This window comes from Nanorana parkeri, unplaced genomic scaffold (assembly GCF_000935625.1).
Source record: "Nanorana parkeri isolate BGI_ZX_2015 unplaced genomic scaffold, ASM93562v1 scaffold5, whole genome shotgun sequence".
In the NCBI taxonomy this organism is placed as follows: domain Eukaryota; kingdom Metazoa; phylum Chordata; class Amphibia; order Anura; family Dicroglossidae; genus Nanorana; species Nanorana parkeri.
In genome coordinates this window covers 1,822,700-1,842,897 of record NW_017306273.1, presented here as the reverse complement: position 1 = coordinate 1,842,897, position 20,198 = coordinate 1,822,700, and the positions used below count along the sequence as shown (strand labels likewise).

General features: G+C 43.5%; 1 protein-coding gene across 1 annotated transcript in view; it reads left to right on the top strand.

Annotated features, from left to right (window-relative positions):
- DNAJC11 (DnaJ heat shock protein family (Hsp40) member C11) overlaps positions 1–20,198 on the top strand; it is a 117,092-nt gene that overhangs the window by 20,963 nt on the left and 75,931 nt on the right. The window contains exon 2 of the mRNA XM_018576915.1: positions 14,351–14,480. Within this exon, the coding sequence (XP_018432417.1) occupies positions 14,351–14,480 (130 nt within the window). The remainder of the gene's footprint in view (positions 1–14,350; positions 14,481–20,198) is intronic.

Sequence of the window (20,198 nt, the reverse complement as noted above, 5' to 3'; positions counted from 1 at the left end):
TATTTTTTTAAACTATATAATGAAAAAAGTACCATAAATGTAAAAAAAAAAAAAAAGTTTCCCTACGTAATGTTATAAAACATTTATTCTTACCCATATTTTTAGTAAAACATAAAGAGTCGGGGTCACGTCGGGTAAATAGACGCCAAACATGTCAAGCCTTAAAATTTTGTGCGCCCGCAAAAAATGCCCATAGCTGACGATTAAAACGCTTTTACTGTTCATCAGTTTAGTGTTTATCAGTGATTACAGGAGAACTATGGGGTCAGGGCTTTTCCCCATAGTTCTCCTTAGGGTAACGGGAGGACACAAACTAGCGTCCTCCCGTCACCCTAGGCTCAGTATAACGCTAGCTACAGCTCGCGGTATACTGAGACGCCGCAGCTGAAGCGGATCCCGACAATTATGTATGGATCCGCCCAGCTGCGTGAGTGACAGCTGGTTCTGCCTATCTAGAGGCAGAGCCAGTTGTACCCGCCCCCTCCCCCATCCGTTCCGCCAGTCAGCGCTGGCGGATCAGAGCGGGGAGGGGGGAATCCAGCCCCTCCCCTGTCGCGGCAGAGAGCCGTGACATGATCGAGAGGTCAGCGAACGCTGGTATGTGTTCGCTCACCTCCCGATCTACTGAGCCGACCTGTGACAGTCTCATTGTCACAGGTCGGCTAGAACTATGAGGATGAGTGAAAAGCACTCACCTCATAGTTCTCCTTTTAGGCTGGGTTCCCACCTAGGTGAATGAAATATGCGCGTATGGCACCCGTTTCGGGCCGCGCGTTTTTACCCCAATTTGCGGTCCACAAAACGCGCATCAAACACGCGTTTACGAGGGCTATCCGGCTGTATCCTAATGGATACGCCCCAAAGCTCCTGTACTTCTTTGGGCGTAAGGCATTTTTCAGCGCGTTCCGACGCACAAACACGCCGAGGTGGGAACCATGCCCATAGGAAATAATGGGATTTCACTTGCTGGGAGTTTTACAGCGCGTCGATCAGCGCTGTAAAACGCCCTGGTGCGCACACGACGCATTTCTGTGTGTGTATGTGGGGGCGGGGACTTAAAAAAAAGTTTAAAAAAAAAATGTTTATGCTTTATTTTATTTTTACATTCTTTTTTATATTACTTTTTTTTTTTGTTTTACACACAACTTTAGTGCTATTACATGGGGGGCTAAGAAGCCCCCTATGGGATAGCCAATTTACATGACAGGTCCTCTTTATGGAGACATCAGGGGTCTCGAAGACCCCTAATATCACCTAGGGACCCCCAGAGAAGCCGATGAATCAGAGATCGGCTTCGTCAGCTTCTCTAGCTGGAGAGTGACACTGAATGCACGAAGTGATGTAATATACATCACTTCCTGCATTCGGGGACTGAGAGGAGATCAAAGGGAGTTTGTATACTGAACTCCCTTTTGATCTTCTGTCACAGAGCCGTGCCGGTCCCAGCTGCATTGGGCACAGCGGATCTCGGGACCGGCAACGGCTGTGACAGTTGCTAATACAAGCGATCAAACGTTCATAGAGACGCCCGATCGCTTGACTGTAAAGCTCCCGGCCGGCCGTTGTAATTACACGGCCGGAGGAGAAGCTGCTCGTCGGGCTCCACCCTCGTCACGGACGAGTGGATTTTTCAAGCCCTGTAATATATAACACGGTATATAAAAGACAAACTTTCGAGAGTTAACCTCTCCTTCAGGTCAGAAGCAATACTAATCAACATGACAATATTTACCACTTAAAGCAAGAGAAAGTCGCTTCTTTATATATATATATATATATAATCTATATCACCACAGAGTAATGACGGCTCTCAATGTATATGTGCGCAGTGCAGTAACTCACAGCAACCACCAAGTTGTTAAAGTAAGATCAGTAATGGAAAGTTCTGAATGTTTTTTTTTTTTTTTTTCCAGTTTATTGTACTTAGTATATTGGTCTTGCTGCATAAACCTGTAGATCAGAGAGCCTTCATGATAAAAAATAAAAAGTAACGGCTCTAATGTTCAACATGCTTGATTTATTCATGGCCAGCAGCTTGCTGAACTAAAATCACCATATTTATAGTACAACACTTCATTGGAATTGGCATCCGCTTTACCGTTAAAGATAAGGAAGCCTCGAAGGGAGGGGAAGAGAGGCAGACGCCCTGTAGCTCCCTCCTAGATGCCCTGTGCCTTGCTTTACCCCTTGTAAGATTGGGCTTGTGAATATTGCTATCTTGAGGGAAATCTATAGCGGACCCTTATCCCAGATAAAGGTCTGGTATGTATTTTCAGTGGAGACCTCATTTAAAAAGATGAGATTCACCGATCACATTAGAGCCCCCACTTCAAATTAGGAGCCCCTCCCTTCACATTAGAGCACCCCTCCCTTTCACATCTGGAGCCCTCTTCACATCAAAAGCCCCCCTTCAGATTAGTGCCCCTCCTTTAATTTCAGTAGCTGCAACTATGGCTGAAGTTGAGAGGCAAAGCAGGCACGGGTGGAGGAGAACTTTCTTTGAATGCATCCCACCTTTCCTGAATTAGCGTCACTTGTTTTCAAGGTGCTAACCATAAGTTTGAGGCACCCCTGAGGAAGCCAGATGGCACACTGGTTAACAAATGCTGGTATAGACACCAGAACAAATGGGAAATATGTCGACAGCCTCCATGCTGCAGTAGGTTAGGTTGCGCCAATCATTTATTGCTCCTGGGGATACGTCTGCCTATTTATTGGCTAGCCATAACCCAGATGGAAGCTTAAAGGGCAAAGCAACAGGTCCACTTTATTGCATACCTCAACAGCAACATATGCTTTCCCTTCCCTTTCTCCCTCACTTCTTTGGTTACCCGTCTGGAGTAAAAGCAAAGCCCTCCGTGAGCTGCCATAGCTTACACAGGGCTATGGACCTGTTGGACCTATTGCTCCATTGTCTTTGAGAGTCACATGCTTCTCCATAACCAGAGGTACTGAGTATTTCCGTTGGGTCCTTGTGCTGAACACAGTTTCACGGGGCTGAAGGTAAAGGTGGCCATACACTATGCGTATTTCGATAACTGACACAATGAGTGTCACTGTCAGCACCTTTGCAGCCGGCATCCCTCGATCAGCTGATTAGGGGAGTTGGTTGGAGAATCTTCGAACGAACAGAGCCAGTAGCCAATGAGCTGTAGTATTCTGGCGGCCACCGGCAGAATACAATGAAGACAGTGGGAGATTCCACAATCAACGCTTGTAAGTGTTGATGGAGGAGTCTGTTATATTTTCTTTGTTCAGCTCGCGGGTTGAACGAAAGAGATTGCAGTGTATGGGCAGCTTTAGTATAGACTCCTTGGGAGAGGGGATTTAAAGCAAAGTATGGGTTTGTTTTTAACAGAAACCTCTCTGCAGCCCTTGTAATTGGCACAGCCGAGTCTCCCACCCAGCACCAAAATGTAAAACTTGCACAATTCCTGAAAGTGAGGTCAATTCCTGAGCTTAGCAGACCTTTTGGTCCAGAGGTCACCCACATTGCTTTGTTTGATACGAGGTTGCTTGAACTCTACAAAGTTGCTGTTTGTATGCCAAATGCACCCCCCATTATTCAGGGGGTCCCAGGGTGACAGCAATTTAAAAGAACTGGTGAGATTTGCTGGCAGCTCCATAATGGATTTTTACATGACAGGTTCACTTTTAAACTCAACGGTGGCATAAATACTTGTATCTTCAGATAAAAAGGCCAAATGAAACCGAGTCCTCCACTGAACACAAGCATTCCATTCTCCCAGCCGCTGCCGGGTTTTATACCACTATAAATCCCAACTACATTGAAATGCGTATTGTTATGGAGTTAAGATGAGTAACTTGATTCTGTGCGCAGATAAGATCCATTTTGTTTTTTAGAGACGGTAATGTGTTGAATTGGAGCTGACACAAGGGCAGTCTTAGGGGGAAAAGAAGTATAGAGCCTATAAAACCACCGCTACGCTCTCTGTAACCTAAAGGTAACATTAAGACAGCAGAAGGCATGAGAATTGCCAAGGCCATTATGTCAGTGACCCGTGGAACTTGGACAGTGATCTAATCTGAAGGGACATTAAAATATCCTGTCTTTGCCTCTATCTGGCCGCAGATTGTGTGCATCTGATAAGTCAGTGGGATCTTGGCATACACCTCTGGAATTGCAGTAAAGATTTTAATGACCACGCAGACTTGTAATTTGTGGAGTTTGTACTACATTTTAAGGGTATGAGCTACCCTTTAATACTTGAAAGTATTTGTTCACCGGCAGTGTCTGGACTCCTACAATGAGCAAATGCTGCATATCGGTCAGAAAATGTAATTGGCCCGCTGCGCAGTCAATTTTATTATTTGTTTTGTTGTTAAAGAGACACTATCACTATGCTCAATTAAGGGAGAGTAACAGTCCCTTCTGATAGCCCCCATCCAGCAAAATATGTTTATTGATTGGGAAGCACAGTGGCGAGACTATCTGCAAGGAGTTTGCATGTTCTCCCTGTGCTTGCATGGGATTCCTCCGGGTTCCTGGGTTTCCTCCCACACTCCAAAGACATGCTGGAAAGTTAATTGGCTCCTGTCTAAATGGACCTTGTTTGTAGGCATGTGAGATAGGGACCTTAGGTTGTAAGCTCCTTGAGGGCAGGGACTGATGTGAATGTGCAGTATGTAAATTGCTGCGTACATTGACGGCGCTAAAAACACCTGTAATAATACTTATTGATTGGCGCTCCCTGGAAAACATTTGAAAATGCCACCTTCTGTCTGAAAATGAGAATGCAAAATATTCCTATGATATACTGAATCTCATATATATTTTACATTGTTTTTGGATTTTTTTTCTTTACATTTTGTTTATTTTTACTTGTTTTTTTCTTCTAAAAATTGATTTAGATACATTTGGTATAGATTATATTGGTCTGTTTAATAACTTTTTATTTGCATATAATAAGGAATAATTAAGAGCCTCCCGTTACCCTAAGCTCAGTATACCGCGAGCTACAGCTCGTGGTATACTGAGACGCCGGAGTGGATCCCCACTTAGACGACAGGATCCGCCCAGCTGCGTGAGTGACAGGATCGAGAGGTGAGCGAACCCGGTATGTGTTCGCTCACCTCCCGATCTACTGAGCGGACCTGTGACAGTCTCATTGTCACAGGTCGGCTAGAACTATGAGGTGAGTGAAAAGCACTCGCCTCATAGTTCTCCTTTAAGCCATTGTTACTGTAATAAGTGACTTAATTGAAGATTTCTCTTCTTTGGTCCCTTCCTTTACACCTCTCCTTTACTCGTGAGCACTGTAAGGCCTCATACACACAGTACAATTACCTGCAGTACTACCAGTACAATAAGCTCTCTCTGTCCCGGAAAAAATATCTCTCCTATTCCACAGGGAATCGTACCATGTACCATTACATGCGGACTGCCACAAACAGTTGCACCGTTGACACCTTGTCATTAAAGTGACACTAAACTCAGGAGTTAAATCCTAAAAATGCATTTAATTACCCAAACTATTAACACACATGAATTTATTTGCATATCACTCGGCTGTAGATCCTCAAATCATCTCTGAATTGGTGCTGACACTGTCCTTCCTTCTGGAGGGGGGCTACTTTTGTTCCCCATGGTCCCTGTGTGTGTTGTAAAGTAGTCCAAGTTCGCTCCTGTGGTGGACTACAATCTCATGTTTAGTTTAATAATTTGTATAAGGCTGGGTTCACACCTAGGCGTATTGAATATGTGCGTTTGTCACCGTGATTCGATTTATCTCCAGAAATTCGTGTCACTTTAACTTGAAAAGGCCAGGCAGCCGCATCTGTACCGACACACCTGGGATTCCTGCCACAAGATTCCCCAGACATCCATGTGCATGATGCCCTAAACTTTGGATTTCTTTTCACTTTGTCCCTGTGACCGTGGAGCCCCCCAGGATGGTGAATATCCCCTGAAGGGAAGACGGGCAGCAATAAAAAAAAAACTGACAGCCGTTCTCACCCCTCACCAATCAATTTTTGGATTTAGATTTAAATCTCTTCACCTTGACACTTGACAGTTTTTTTTTTTTTCATCCATTTTAGGTTAAAGAACGGCTAATGACATTATTGCTAAGCCGTGCCTGTGGAACGTTCCTCTATCTGTAGGAGAAGCATTTCCCCACAATTATGCTTTACAATGGCATTTGCCATATTTAAAGACTAAATGTTGCAAACATTATTTGTATACATCTACCACTATTGGATGGTGAATCCAAAAATACAGTAAACTATCTGCTAACTGAATAAAAGGAGTTGGCAACAGCCACAATCTGAGATATGATCCCACAATAAGCTATAGTGTACATGTCAATGCGCAACCCACCATCACTTTTTCCTCTTTAACGCGCTTCATTCTAGAGAGCTTCAATTTTGTGTCACATAAATGGGTCTGAAGCCCCAATGGATGTGTAGCCCAATAAAGCTTATTAACGGGCCAGATCTTGAAATCTGAAGGTCACTTCAATAGATGTTGTGTAGGTGGGGCCCGAAAGAGCCAAGAACAACCTGGAAGTTGCACTTTATTTGATACACCTGGTAGTGCCATGTTGCATGCATGTGACAGGTCCTCTTTGAGGGAACTCTTTGGCGCCCTGGACAGTCCTTGGCTTTTATTGAAGTGAAAGCTGTCTGCACAGTGAGTTTGATGAGATTGCTGATCAGTTGTTCGGGAGTCTGTCCCGTGTTCTAAAGAAACATACTGTGCTTATAAAGGAATATTTCCCTTATAAAATATTCAAGCCAATCTACTTCCTCTGCAGGCGTTTTAAAGGCAGGAGTTAAGCGCATTAAACTCTTGTCTATTGTCTATGGCAATGTTGGTTTTCCTGGGCTGTGTATTGGAGACCCGTGTACTTAAAGTGAACCTATCTTCATAAAACAACAAGTAAAGCAGCACTATCATATAAGAGCAGACGCCATGCACTGGGTGTTCATACTCTCGGTTTTAGTAAAGCAAAGCACCAGCGCACCCAGGGAGACCCCACAAACGTATCGCTCCTGCTGTTACATTTTGGTGCCTGTTTGTTTAAAGCAGAACTCCAGGCACACGGCGAAATACAAAGTAGACCTATGTACATTGAGATCCTTTTTTGTACCGTGTGAGCTGACAATCGGTAACCGGTACTTAAAGAGTTATTAAATCCTCACGTTTTTTTGCATATATCTACTGCTAGCAAGCAGTAGACATATATGCAAAAATTTAAACCAAAAAAACCCCCTTTGAAACAGGTTTAAAAATACCTGTGTCTTCAGCGCACGCTCCCGTTCGAACAGCTGAAGAGGACAGTAAAGAAGAAGATGATCGAATCAAGACACATTATTTAAGGTAAGTCCCTAGAGCAGAATTGGGAAGGGGGAAAACATTTTTGACTTTAATGTCACTTTTAGTCCCCTGGGAATAAGTAGTCTCTTGGGCACAGATGCCAAATCCAAGGGAGTAGTGGCCAACAGTGCAGTGTTTATTGGTATTATTCACCAAAGCATTCACAGGTGCTGTACAGTGGTTCACAAAACGAAACAAAAAAGAAAAAGATCAACTCGAAAACCTAGCCATGTCCCCGTCACTAACTTCACTAATACTATATAGATCCTAACTACCAGGCTGAGCAGGCCTACAGCTTGTGGGCCTCCACATACACAGTTTTCTAGTTTTCACCAACCTTCCTGCTCTCTCAGACAGGACTTGTCTGATTCCCAGGCCGAGAGCCCTGGCTACAGGTTCCAGGTGAGATTAAATTGCCAGTGGAGGGATGAGTAAACCCTGCACTGCAGCTAGGATCCGCAATCCCTAAATGTATATGAGATGAACCTAGGAGACCTATAAATCCCGAACAGGACTTTCCCAGGCTCCCTCTGGGACGCTCTGCTACAACAGACATCAACACATTTGTTAATACCATTAAAGCTTATTGAGATAATGCTCCATTCTTCCTGACAAGGGATTACATTAAAAGCAATTGTCTCATATATATATAACTGTATGCTTTTGGTATGTCATGGAGTAAAGCAAAGAAGGTGTGAAATATAAATGATTGCTTATTCTACAAAGATATTCTAAAATGGTCTGGACAGAATTGATTATAAATGTATCATAGTGGTGCTTCAAACTGTTTTTCTATAATTAGTATCACATTTACAATCTTGTCATCAGTCAATTGGCCAATTTCAATGGAGAACTGTAGTCACACTTCTGTTTAGTATCATCGTTGTCACCACACTAAACATGGACCAGAGAAAACAAAGGAGAGAGTTGTTTGAGGAGATCGAAAAGAAAATTATAGACCAGATTGTCAAAGGTGACAGCTATAAGACCATCTCCAAGCAGCTTCATGTTCCTGTGACTACAGTTGCAAATATTAAAAAGTTTAAGGTCACGTTTTGTCGGTACTGGGAAAAATGGCTCCTCAAGGCCTTTTGTGCACTGTGACCTAATTGAGTTTGCTTGTTTGGTTTCACATTCATACTGCCTCTTTAATTGATGCACAAATCCGAACCCTACCCTCCTTTACCCTTGCCTTCCGTCCCCCCTCTTTATGATGTTTATTATAGTTGCATTTCTGCAGATCATATAATAAGCCAGCCTTGTGTTTCATACCTTGTAATTCTTTATACTCTTGACCTGTTTTGTTGAACACACATGTTATAGCTGTACATGTAATACTACGACGTGTCATTGTATCTGCACATTGGCTACTTTGTTGTTCGAACTACTACAAAATTCAATAAAGATATATATTGTTGAAAAAAAAAGTTTAAGGTCCGTGGGAGTGCAGCCAAACTCCCTGGACGAGGCTGCAAGAGGACAGCCGACCCCAGATTTAACAGACGAGTAGGGTGAATGTGAGACGATGGACCAAGAAAACATCCGGAGAGTTAGAAGCTGAACTTCAAGGTCAAGGTACATCAATGTCTGATTGCACCTTCCATTACCTTTTGAGTGACAGTGGGCTCAAAGGAAGAAGACCCAGGAGAACTCCACTGTTGTAAGAACATGAAAAAAGCCAGACTAGAATTGCTACAATGCGTATTGACAAGCCTTCTGGGAGAATGTCCTTTTGGAAAGTCGCTTCAGTTCTATGTCTAGACAAACAAATGATAAAAATAACACTGTAGTGAAACATTGAGGAAGTTCAGTTTTGGGTCTACTTTGCTGCATTTGGAGTGGGGTGCTTTGATTCCGTCCAGGGCAGTATGAAACCTGCGGACTGTCTAAGAATTGTGGAGTGAAACATACTGCCCAGTGTCCGAAAGCTCGGTCTCAGCCGCAGGTCACGGGTCCTCCAACAGGATAACGACCCAACACACAGCTAAAAGCATTCAAGAATGGCTAAGAACAAAACATTCGTCTTCTATAAACCCTCATCTGAATCCTATCAAACATCTATGGAAAGAGCTGAAACATGCAATCTGGAGAAGGCACCCTTCACATCTGTATATCAGGGAAAATTGTGGGTTCTTTTATTTTTGTGGAAGGGTACCAACAAAATTGTCCATGTTTGCATATTGCACATTTCTCCAGCATTGTCTTTCAAATCTATAAAGACGCCGTCACCATGTAAATGAAATAAATGCAAAGAAGGCTTTTAATATTTACATGTCCTGCTGCCTACGCTGCCGATCTTCTCTGGTCCCCATGCTCCCCATTGTTGTGCTATCCTCCGAACCCAAAAACACAGCAGGGGACCAGACATTTAACACACCAGGTAGGGTTGAAGGCAGAAGATTCTTTAGGCAGCAGTATCACCTAAGCAAAGATTGTTGGCACAGGTGTCTTTTAAAAGCAAACTATAGTCCATTTTAAATTGGTGTATTTAGGATTATTTAAGTGTGTGTGTGTGTGTGTTTTTAATATATTATATACACACCCTGAGTGGCCAGATTATTATGACCACCCCATCAGTACTTAATTGGGCCACCTTTTGCCTTCAATACTGTGGCGATTCTTCTTTGCATTGACTCCACGAGATGTTGAAAGGTGATGCGAGGAATCTGACACCACGTCTGATGAATACAGTGGACAATGGACAGTGCCGTCCAGTTCTGTGAGATCAGCAACGATACTTTGGTATGTTGTGCTATTCTTATATTTTACGTGTATTATTGTACCTCTGTGCACCTGAGTAGAAGTTTTAAGGCTCTGGCCTGATTTTATTGGTCTGTCTGTCAGGTCATGATTCAGGTTTTTCTCCCGCTATCTCTGTTTCTGTCTGTAATAAACACATGTCGCCAGTCAATTCCGTAGCATTCCCCCTCAGCTGAGAGAGATGTCCCTAATTACCACTTCCTGACTGTTCATCACTGTCTCTCGTTATGTGAGGAAAGCAAGTTCACAAATCACAATCTCTACATGACAGCTTAGTTAAAATGTACCTGCGCATCACGGGCTGCTTAAAGGAGCAGCTCACAAAATCTGGCCATATGCCTCGTCTATTGGGATCTCGGGCACAATTTGACCGTTCTGGGAGAAGTCTTGCTGAACAGTGTCATGCATTTACATTTGGTCACCCTACAATTGCATGTTTGTACTGTGAAGATGGAAAAGGGAGGGTGTGCCAGATGTGTAGTTCGCTAGTAAGCTCCGTAGGTCCATCTGCTGGCTTCCACGTCATTACTGTGTCCTATAGTGGCACCAAAATCTTTAATACCTGCCAATCACTGAAATAATATTTTTAGGCAGATTAAAGGACAGTGTCTTCAGTCCCTGTATGACGTCCTTACAGCTTATGGCATTTTTAGGACTACAGATGCACTTTAACATACACTTGGTAGTTACTGGTGCTTTTAAATCAAGTTCTCAGTCATGCAGAGATAGGACAGGCAGTAACGGGAAGACTGTTCATCTTCTCAGACAAAGGCTGTCTGAAATCTTTGGTTCAACCTTCATTCTTGGCACAAATCTAACAACTGAGGCTCTTAAGACACCAAGCCTAGACACCATTACAAGAACTAAATTATTGTTTAATGTTGGCATGTTATGGGCACTGCACAGCTCTGTACTGAAAGTGGGAGAGCCAGTAATAAACGCCAGTTAATAGTGTACCTGTAGAGATCGTCATATCAGTAAACCATGGTTTGGATGTAATAGGGGACATCTGGATATAGCTACAGCTTTCTTCTCAATCCCACTAGATCTCGGGGCACTTTTTTATTCAAATACCAACTTGAGCCTAGAAGGTTAAGCCTTGGCCTACCCACTTTTGCTTGTTTCCTGCACATCATCATTGAACCTTAAGACCCCATTCACACTGAGCTACATGAGAAAATGCGATTTTTCAGCGCTGATTTGAGCTGAGCGACTTTGAGAGACATTGAGCTACAGTGCGCATATCGTCGCGCTACTTTTGGCTTGGACGTCATAGCTGCTACATTGGGCTGTATCCAATCAAAAGCGGTCGTTATGTGACATGATACCTCTTCCTCTTTCCTGCTTATGTTCCTGCTTATATTTCTGTGCAAAAGTGACACTTCTGTAGCGCGACAATGTCTAGCAAATTTGTGCGACATTGAGCTACACCATTTGAAGTCTATTGGGCCAAAATCGCACGAAATCCCCCAAAAAATGGGTCATGTTCAAACGACAAGCTTGAGGTACAGCCGACATTGAACTGTGAGATATGAACAGCTCTATTGAAATGCATTGGTACCAGAAACACCTTGTGTCCCACATCTGTGTCGCCACCAAAATGACAATCGTCGGAGCGTGGAAAACCACGACTCTGAGCTTCAGGGAAGTCAAAAATCGCATAGATGATATACTGGTCAATGAGAAACTGACTGCGGTTCTGTCCGACACCCATGACCGCTTCCTACTGATTTGGCAACCTTGGATCGATTTACTCTAAGCCACCATCCTTCCATCCGCAGCTTCTTTCCATTTAGAGGCTCTGTACTTCCCACCCCCTCCTGGTCCCCCTCCCCAGCGCACCATCCTCCCTTGTCCTACTCCCCTCTTGTTCTTTCCCATTCCCGGTCTCTCCCTCCTTCTCTGCTTCCATGCCCTCTTCCTTTAACCCCCCTGTTGCTCTCCCTACACCGATCTGTGCTGTTTGACGTCCCCCGTACCATCTGCACCGGATGTCTCGGTGTAGGGGACCGTCCACCTTATTGCTCTCTACTCCATGATACCCAGAGTCCAGACCTGATAAGCCCCCCCTATGATGCTCCTTTTCATGTCATCTTAGGTCCTACTCACTAAAACTGAACAGCACTGCCCTCTTTATACGCTCATAATGATCTTTGACACTTGTTCCGTTGATTAGTTTTACAGTCTGCAGGGCTCTGCACAATGTTATGACTGCATACTTTCAATTTGCGTTCCTTGTTGCGGGGCTTGCACGCCCTATTTCTGTTCTCTTATTTTTGTAACCTTTTATGTGAAAACAAAAATTATAAAAACCAAATAAAACCTTTGTGAAAGAAATGCATTGGACAAGCTACATTGAGCTGATGTTTGAGCGTTTTTTGAGCTGAAACCACGCTACAAATCGCTCAGTGTGAATGGGGTCCTATAGACCTTTGGAGCATCAAAGGACAGAAAGCTGTAAATTGTAACAAGAATTTGTTTTTACTGAAAGGGTTGCTTGATTTGAACGATCTATAAATGGTGTTCTTTAAAATGCCTTTAATTTTGGCTGAAATGGAGAAGGGGTTAGAACCTCTGTTGGGATTTCATTGTTACGTGTCCCTATTTGGGGCATTTTCACCTCAGTGTGGGGAAAGGAAATATCCCCAGCGTAGATACAGACACCAATTCAGACTTTAGAGAAGCTCCAGAATTTTACATATTTGAACTCCTGCCAATAAAACAATACATGTTGATTAGCGATCCCCTTTCAATCAAACAAAATAGAATGCATCCCTCTTCCAGCCTTTATAGTTCTGGTCATGATGGTATGAACGGCGGAAGTCGTGAAGCAGTTAAAATTTAGACCCAAATCATGCTTTTAACATATATTTTTTTTTCAGTAGATTGCGTGTCGGAAGTGATTGGCATTTAATATTTGTTCCTGAGTGCCTCCATGTTATTCCAGCTCCTATTTGTGGAGACGTTGATGTAGTGACCTACTTGTTAGAGCACTGGGCTGTGAAGTTGGACATAATATTCCCCGATGACCTTGGGCGCGTACTGTAGCTCTGCGTCCCAGATGGGCAGAACCGTTTGTGTGGTTTAATCTGCACCATTTTTATGTTTCTTCATTAAGCCTTTTAGCCTTCGTTACAGTGGGAGTAAAATCAACGTTTCCAAGTACTCAATGCTTTTGCTTTCCATTTCCTTAAAGGCCCCAAGTACGAACTTTCAAGTTTGTTTTCTTCTGTATGGGGTTTGTATATCCAGACCAGGACTATTAAAGTAGATGTAAACCCAATCACTAAAACCTCCATATAAGCTTTAGTGTTTTCAGTCTGTTTAAATATTTGGTAATCCTGCCATGAAGTTCCTTGTTGACGCACTTGCTGTTAAGGCGTGACGGCTGTCTACCATTTGTGCTTCACTTGCCTAACCCTGTCACATTCAAACCTGGTGAATGTGCGGGCATGGTCCACTTTCAAGTAGCTGATCCTGAACAGTGATATACAACAGTGAGTGCATGTAGCCAGCTTGTAGACAGCTTCTCACCTTGCCCACTCCAAGCCACTTGGAGCCCTTCTCACCTTGCCCACTTGGAGCCCTTATCACCTTTCCAATTCAAGCCACCTAGAGCTCTTCTCATCCCACCAACTCCAAGCTATGTGAAGTGATTCTCACCTGTCCACTCCAAGCCATTTTGGACCGCTTGTATACACAGCCCACTCCAAACCATCTCGAGTGGTTCTTCCCAATCCAAGCCACTTGTACAGCTGATATACAGGTAGGTGGAGTCTTGGACGTTCTGGCCCACGGAAGGGCATGTCCAACATTTCATAGACATCCCCCCCCCCCCCCCCCCCACCTCCATGTGTTCTCAGCTGCACGCCAGTTATTGTGTTGAGAGCAGAGCTGCAGTTTGGTTTTCAAGGGCTGCAGAAATGACAGCTTGGCTAGTTCTAAAGCAGTATTTCTGCTGCCTCAGATATTTTCCTATATTCAACCTTATGCACTTAATTGTTACTCTGCTTACTCCCTAAAAAATGCTTTATAGGTGCACTTATGCTTTAAAAGGTTGCATATTTCTTTCTGCACTATAACATTATTTCATCTCTTGATTTTAAGGGGTAAATGTAAAATTAAACTTTGGTCATACTGTAGTTTTTTTTTTGTTTTTTTTACAATAATTTGTCATTACGACCCTCTGACTTTTTTTTTTTTTAAGGATGTGCTTGTTACTGATTTTATTTTTATTTTCTTTCTTTTTAGGCTACTCAGGAGGAATTGAAGGCATCGTACCGCAGACTGTGCATGCTGTACCACCCTGACAAGCACAGGGACCCTGAACTGAAAAAGCAAGCAGAGCAACTCTTCAACCTTGTCCACCAGGCCTATGAAGGTCAGTGGATATCTAAGATTGGCTAAAACTGCCGGGGTGGCAGATATTGAATTTTCTTGCAGCCATTGAATTGTGTGTCTGGCAGGAACGAGGGAGAGAGAGAGAGAGAGAGAAAGACGTTCCTGGGAGCCCTTTCAACATGACGGCTGGTTTTGCACCTTTGTCTCACCTAGGTCTCCGCGATCGATATCTGCTGCTGGAAATTAGCAATCTGACTAATTATTGAAATGATTATTTTTTAACGGTGACAGGGCACTAATGTTTGGGTCGCGGTTTTGGGAATTGAAGCGGCAGCCAGAAACATATTCAGGCTGATTGCTGTACGTTAACCCTTCCGCAGCCATGCATTTTAATGTGCTTTGCTTTATTCATTACAATTAGCCTGTCACTTGTGTTAAATCTTCAAAAGTAAACCTGCTCGAGAATGATCACTCCTCCCTTTTTAATGAGAGTTCCAATATCGGCTGCTAAGGTGCTTTTATAGGACAGGGGAATTACAGGTGGTTTGGGCTAGGCCGTGAAGTTGAGAAATTGACTCCTTTTTATAATGTTACAAGTCTACGTGAATACATTCCGGACTTGTCACAATATCAGGGGTGTGGAATTCGTATTGCCCGACGCCCGGGACATGTAGTTCCGGGCAAGTGCTTTTTACACTGGTTTAGCCCTGCTACGGACAAGTAGCAGGGCTGGTTTTTTATTTTCTTACACGAGCGCCGCTGCGAACGGGGGGCGGAGGGCGCCGAGAGCGGGGGGCGGGGTCAGCCTCTGTCCTCAGCGGCTGCTGCTCATTCCTGTCACACAGGAGTTCTAGCAACAGTGCCTGCTAGAACTCCTGTGTTGGAGGTGACAGGTTGAATAAAGTGTACCTGTCACCTCCAAATGCTATCACACAGGGGATTTGTTAACCTCTGTGTAATAGCAATACAGTTAAGTTTAAAAAATAAATAGTTAAAAAAAAAGTAAAAAATATTAAAAACGTAACTAAATATAAATGTAAAAAATAAAAGGGTGATAACGTAAAAATAATAAAACAAAACAAATGAAAATTTTTTCCAAAGTAAATAAAAATTTAAAAAATTAAAACCAGCCGCGCTGCCCCCATCTGCACGCACATAAACGCGCAGTGTTTTCAACTGCGATCGTGTGCAACCGCACGGGCAGGGCTGTATTGCAGCAGACAAACGCTCAATCTGCCTGGCAAGACTGTGGTGCCATTAGAATATAATGGCACTGACGGCAGTCAGCACAATCGGCAGTGGTGTGCGGTCCGTGACCGTGTTCACCGTGCACGAAATCGAGCAGATGGCTGGGTGGTCACGGTGACGGAATCTCACACCACCGCCGATCGTGCTGTCAGTGCCATTATTTTCTAATGGCACCCCAGTCGTGCCAGGCAGATTGCGCGTTTACCTGCTGCAATACCGCCCAGGGCGATCACGGTTGAAAACACTGTGCGGTGCATTTCGTGAAAATAGGTACATCCCAGTCGTGTTCAGCGATTGCCACGCAGATGTAACCCCATACATGCGGATGCAACCGCTGTATGCAACCGCACACGATCGCACGTCCTGGGAATCCCCAAGTCTGCACCAACCCTAAAGGGTAAATTCACTTTCCCAAGTAATTTGGGAAAATGGAATTACCCGCACAAATCTCCCTCCCACTATACTTACCTTTCGTCGACCGGTCCTTCCCGTCCACCAGTACGGGTGTACTATCTACCTGTTCACTGTATTCTGAATTTCGCTCACAAATAGCAAGCACTGACCAATGAGAAGCGCTTCTTAGCACTACTAAATACGGTTTTGGTTAAAATAATTTTTTTTGTATCGGGACAAGTAGATTCGGCCCCCGCTTTAGTCCTTGGACAAGTAGTTTTTTCCAAAATTTCCACACCCCTGAATATACAGTACAGCAAGTGTGTAATTTTATTACCTTTTGTCATTAAATGATGCCCTTAAACTCCAATCAAATGAATTTGATTAGTCTGAGAGGATGTTGTTAGTCTGCTGCAGGCAGGAGGAACATTTCCTTAGTTTCTTCTTCCTCAGTGATCAGATTGTAGCTTTGAAGCAAGCACAAGGTAAAAGCCTACAGCAGGGGCTGATCGGTGTCAGGCATTTGGAAAACAACCAACAGTTACATGATTGTGTTATTTTTGAGCTGGCATCTTGGTCCCGGAACTCTGTGCTGGCCCTGGATGATGTTTAAACATAGATGGTATTGTCCATCTGGAGAGAAAAGCAAATAAAGGCATTGTCTGGGGGAGTACTGTGATCTCTGTGAATGATAATAAATACTTAAAAGTGTTACACTTATTACTTCCCATGCATGATATCTAAAACTAGGTCCACTTTACTAATGCGACCAAGCCTAGATAGGGTGACTTTCTTGTTGACAAAGGTATAAAGACACCATGTAGTGTCTACTTTTAGACGCATGTTCAGCAGCCATGTTTTTGCATTCCCGCATGTACACACTGGTCGTTAGTGAAGGAGGTTACTTTCTTTCAAGGAGGTTTTTAGAAGTTTAAATAGCTGAATGGTTCTCATCCTTCTGCCTCCTTGATGATGAGAAAACTCTTCAATAGATGTGATTCACCAGGACAGGGAAAAGGGTTGACCATCTATTTGTGTCTAGATGTTTGGGAGGTGTACAAGCTGTCCTCTTGTAGTCCATCGTGTGACCCCAGTAAGGAGCATTGTTTGTATACTGTGGAAGAGAAGCATTGTGACCTTTTTAAAGGGACCCTTTCATGTGTACACGTTTTGGTCAGCTAACAATAAATGCCACAATGTACCTGTAAGTACTTTACTGTTCAGCTCATCATTTTATTTATTCAGCCCTCAGTAGACAAGGCTTGACTTGGAGGTCTGGTATGTCCCACATAGAGAAATGGTAGGGTTATGACTAGGGATGGACTTTATACCGTTTTTTTTTTTGGTTACGAGTACTGATATTTGGCATTCGGTACTCGCCGATACCAAGTACCGATACTGGTGCTTCCACTGGCATAGAGCCGGCTTCCCGGGCAATCAGTTTGCCCAGTAAGCAAACTCCATGTTGCTCTATGGCACTACCGGTCAGGGCAAATCTTCCTCTGAGAAATGGTAGGGTTGTGATTAGGGATGCACCGATACAGTTTTTTTGGTTTACGCATGGTTTTCTAGTGAGAATCGTTTTAGAAGCCACAAGACCACATTTGACCGAAGTGTAACTTTTTTGTTTTTACAATTTCAGCGGTTTTCTGCAAGGGGACAGCTTGTACACCTCCCAATCAACTAGACACAAATAGATGGTCAACCCTTTGCCCTTTGCTGGTGAATCACATCTATTGAAGATTGTTCCCATCATCAAAGAGGCAGAAGGATGAGAACCATTCAGCTATTTAAACTTCTAAAAACCTCCTTTAAAGAAAGCACAAGAGAAATTTTCCTGGAAATTTGACTGGAAGTCCGGTATCGGGGAAAGTATCAGAGCAATTGGGCGAGTACGAGTACTCGCCCAAATACTCGGTATCGGTGCATCCCTAGCTGTGAGTACACTTAAAAGTCATCACTTTCATAGCTCACGTTCAGGTTTTGGAGGCCACTTGAAAGAAATTTAGATATCCTAAAGTCAGGGCTCAAAATTTCAACTCGCTGTGAAAGGCTGTCATATTCTGAAAACGACCTTGATATGTTTTGTTCATTGTTTCCTGCACATCCGCGTTTTGGATACACGCGCACGATCCTGTTTGCTGCTAATTAACGTCATTGTTTTGTGCCGAGGAAATACTTGAAGCTCTTGTGCTGTTCTTTGCAGGAATCAATATTGTTTGGTTTTTGTCAAGCCGGTGCAGGTGCTCGAGGGGAGAAGGCAGTTTTTGTTGTGTAAAATAATTATCAGCTGGAGACAGTTTGCCGAAGCTTTGCTGTTGAGGATGGAAGTTCTTGAGGGTAAAGTGGGTACCGACAGTGAAGCTGGGGCTGACACCTGTCAAAACCGTTACCTATCTGGCAAAATTATTGACTAAGGCCTGCCATAAAAATAACCATATATTATCAGGAAATGGGACTGATTTGGCCTTTACTTGCAATATTATGAAGTTGGTTGTTTTAAGCTGGCTTCAGGCCTATAACGTGTTGGCGTGCGGTTCGCTAAGGCCTGTTTAATACGAGGGACGGCTAATAAGTTCTTACCCTCACCATGATCTAGATGTGCTAGGGATCTGACATTTTGCAGGTTTATAGGTGGATATCTTTAGTAATATGCATGCCAATTTTTGTTTTTGTAGGTCGTGGTGAATTATAGTTAGAGCCAAGAGACATGTAGTAGGTGTCATGCCGGACAAAGTTGAATACGGAGCTCAACTTTCGCCACCACACTTGGTTCTGTGGCAGTTGACGGACGACCTTCTCTTGGGCCATCCTGTATATTTGTGCGACCACACTGGAATTCTCTCTTTCATCGTTTGACAGTCTCATATGATGGACAATCCTCTCCATACACAGCTGACATCTCTTAATGGATTATTTAGGCAGATTTCCCTTGAAGATGGAGGAACCTAATCACGGCTCGGTATTCAACTTTGTCCGGCATGACACCTACTCCCATTTCTCTTTTTAGATCCCGATCGGAGCCCCAGGTATAGGGAGCATGTGACCTCTTCTAAGGATACAGTGATCAGGCCTGCCTGGTCAATTGCCAGGCTCAAACACTGTCACATGAAGACCCGTGTAGGCTTTAATAACACCCAGCACCTACCTTACAGGGAATACAGGGTTCAACTGCTCACTCCAACAGCCAATGGAGTGGAGGGGAGGGAGCATGGTAAAGGTTAGTGTAACTTAGTCAGCGGATGGGCTATAAACAGGTCCGGCCTTAGGCCTTTAGGCGCCCTGTGCAAGAAAGCTTTACAGCGCCCCTCAGTGACCACACCCCCACAACCACACCCATTTTTCCCAATATCCGCACCATTTAAAGACTCCTATTTTGTTAAGCCGCAAAGAAACATATTAAAAAGGTATGATAAAAATAAAACTTTTATTCAAAGGTATTAAACTTGTAGGCACAATATAAGTATTCTTATCAAATAAAACAGAAGGTAAACAATAAATGTCAAACTAAAATAGAGTCTATAAAAATAAAGTGTCAGGTTGTCATGCCGATCCCTTTTTTTCAAGTAAGTGCATCTAGAAAAGTAAAAATAGAAAACTGAACACAAAACCCAGACTACTTGTAAAATGAATGCCCGAATATACGAAAAATATTTTCAGGCGCATAATAATTTGTTTGAGAATGTGCCGGTGGCCATGTTGGCCACCGGCGTGTTCTGTGATTGCGTGTCACCGTCTTGGAGGCGGGGAGCATGACGCCATGCATGCGTGGCGTCAGGTGACGTCACACGCCGATATTGACCCCACCATCTTGGTGTATAACCAGATATACACCAAGATGGCGGCGCCCAACACGTGCGGTGCTATATGACGTCATGCGCCCTGCCTCCACAACACGCCACAACACGCCAGTGGCTGAATCCAAAATAGCATACAGTGTTTTGTTTAAATAAATTAAAACTTTTTTAGTTTTCGTTTATTTCATCTGAAATGAATTTTTAGTCTTTGCACATGTCTAATAATACGATACGTGTGTGTGTGTGAGAGGCGGGGGGCTGTTTTCACTTTTTAAAAATAATTTTTTATTTTCATTTTTTTTCTATATATATATATATAA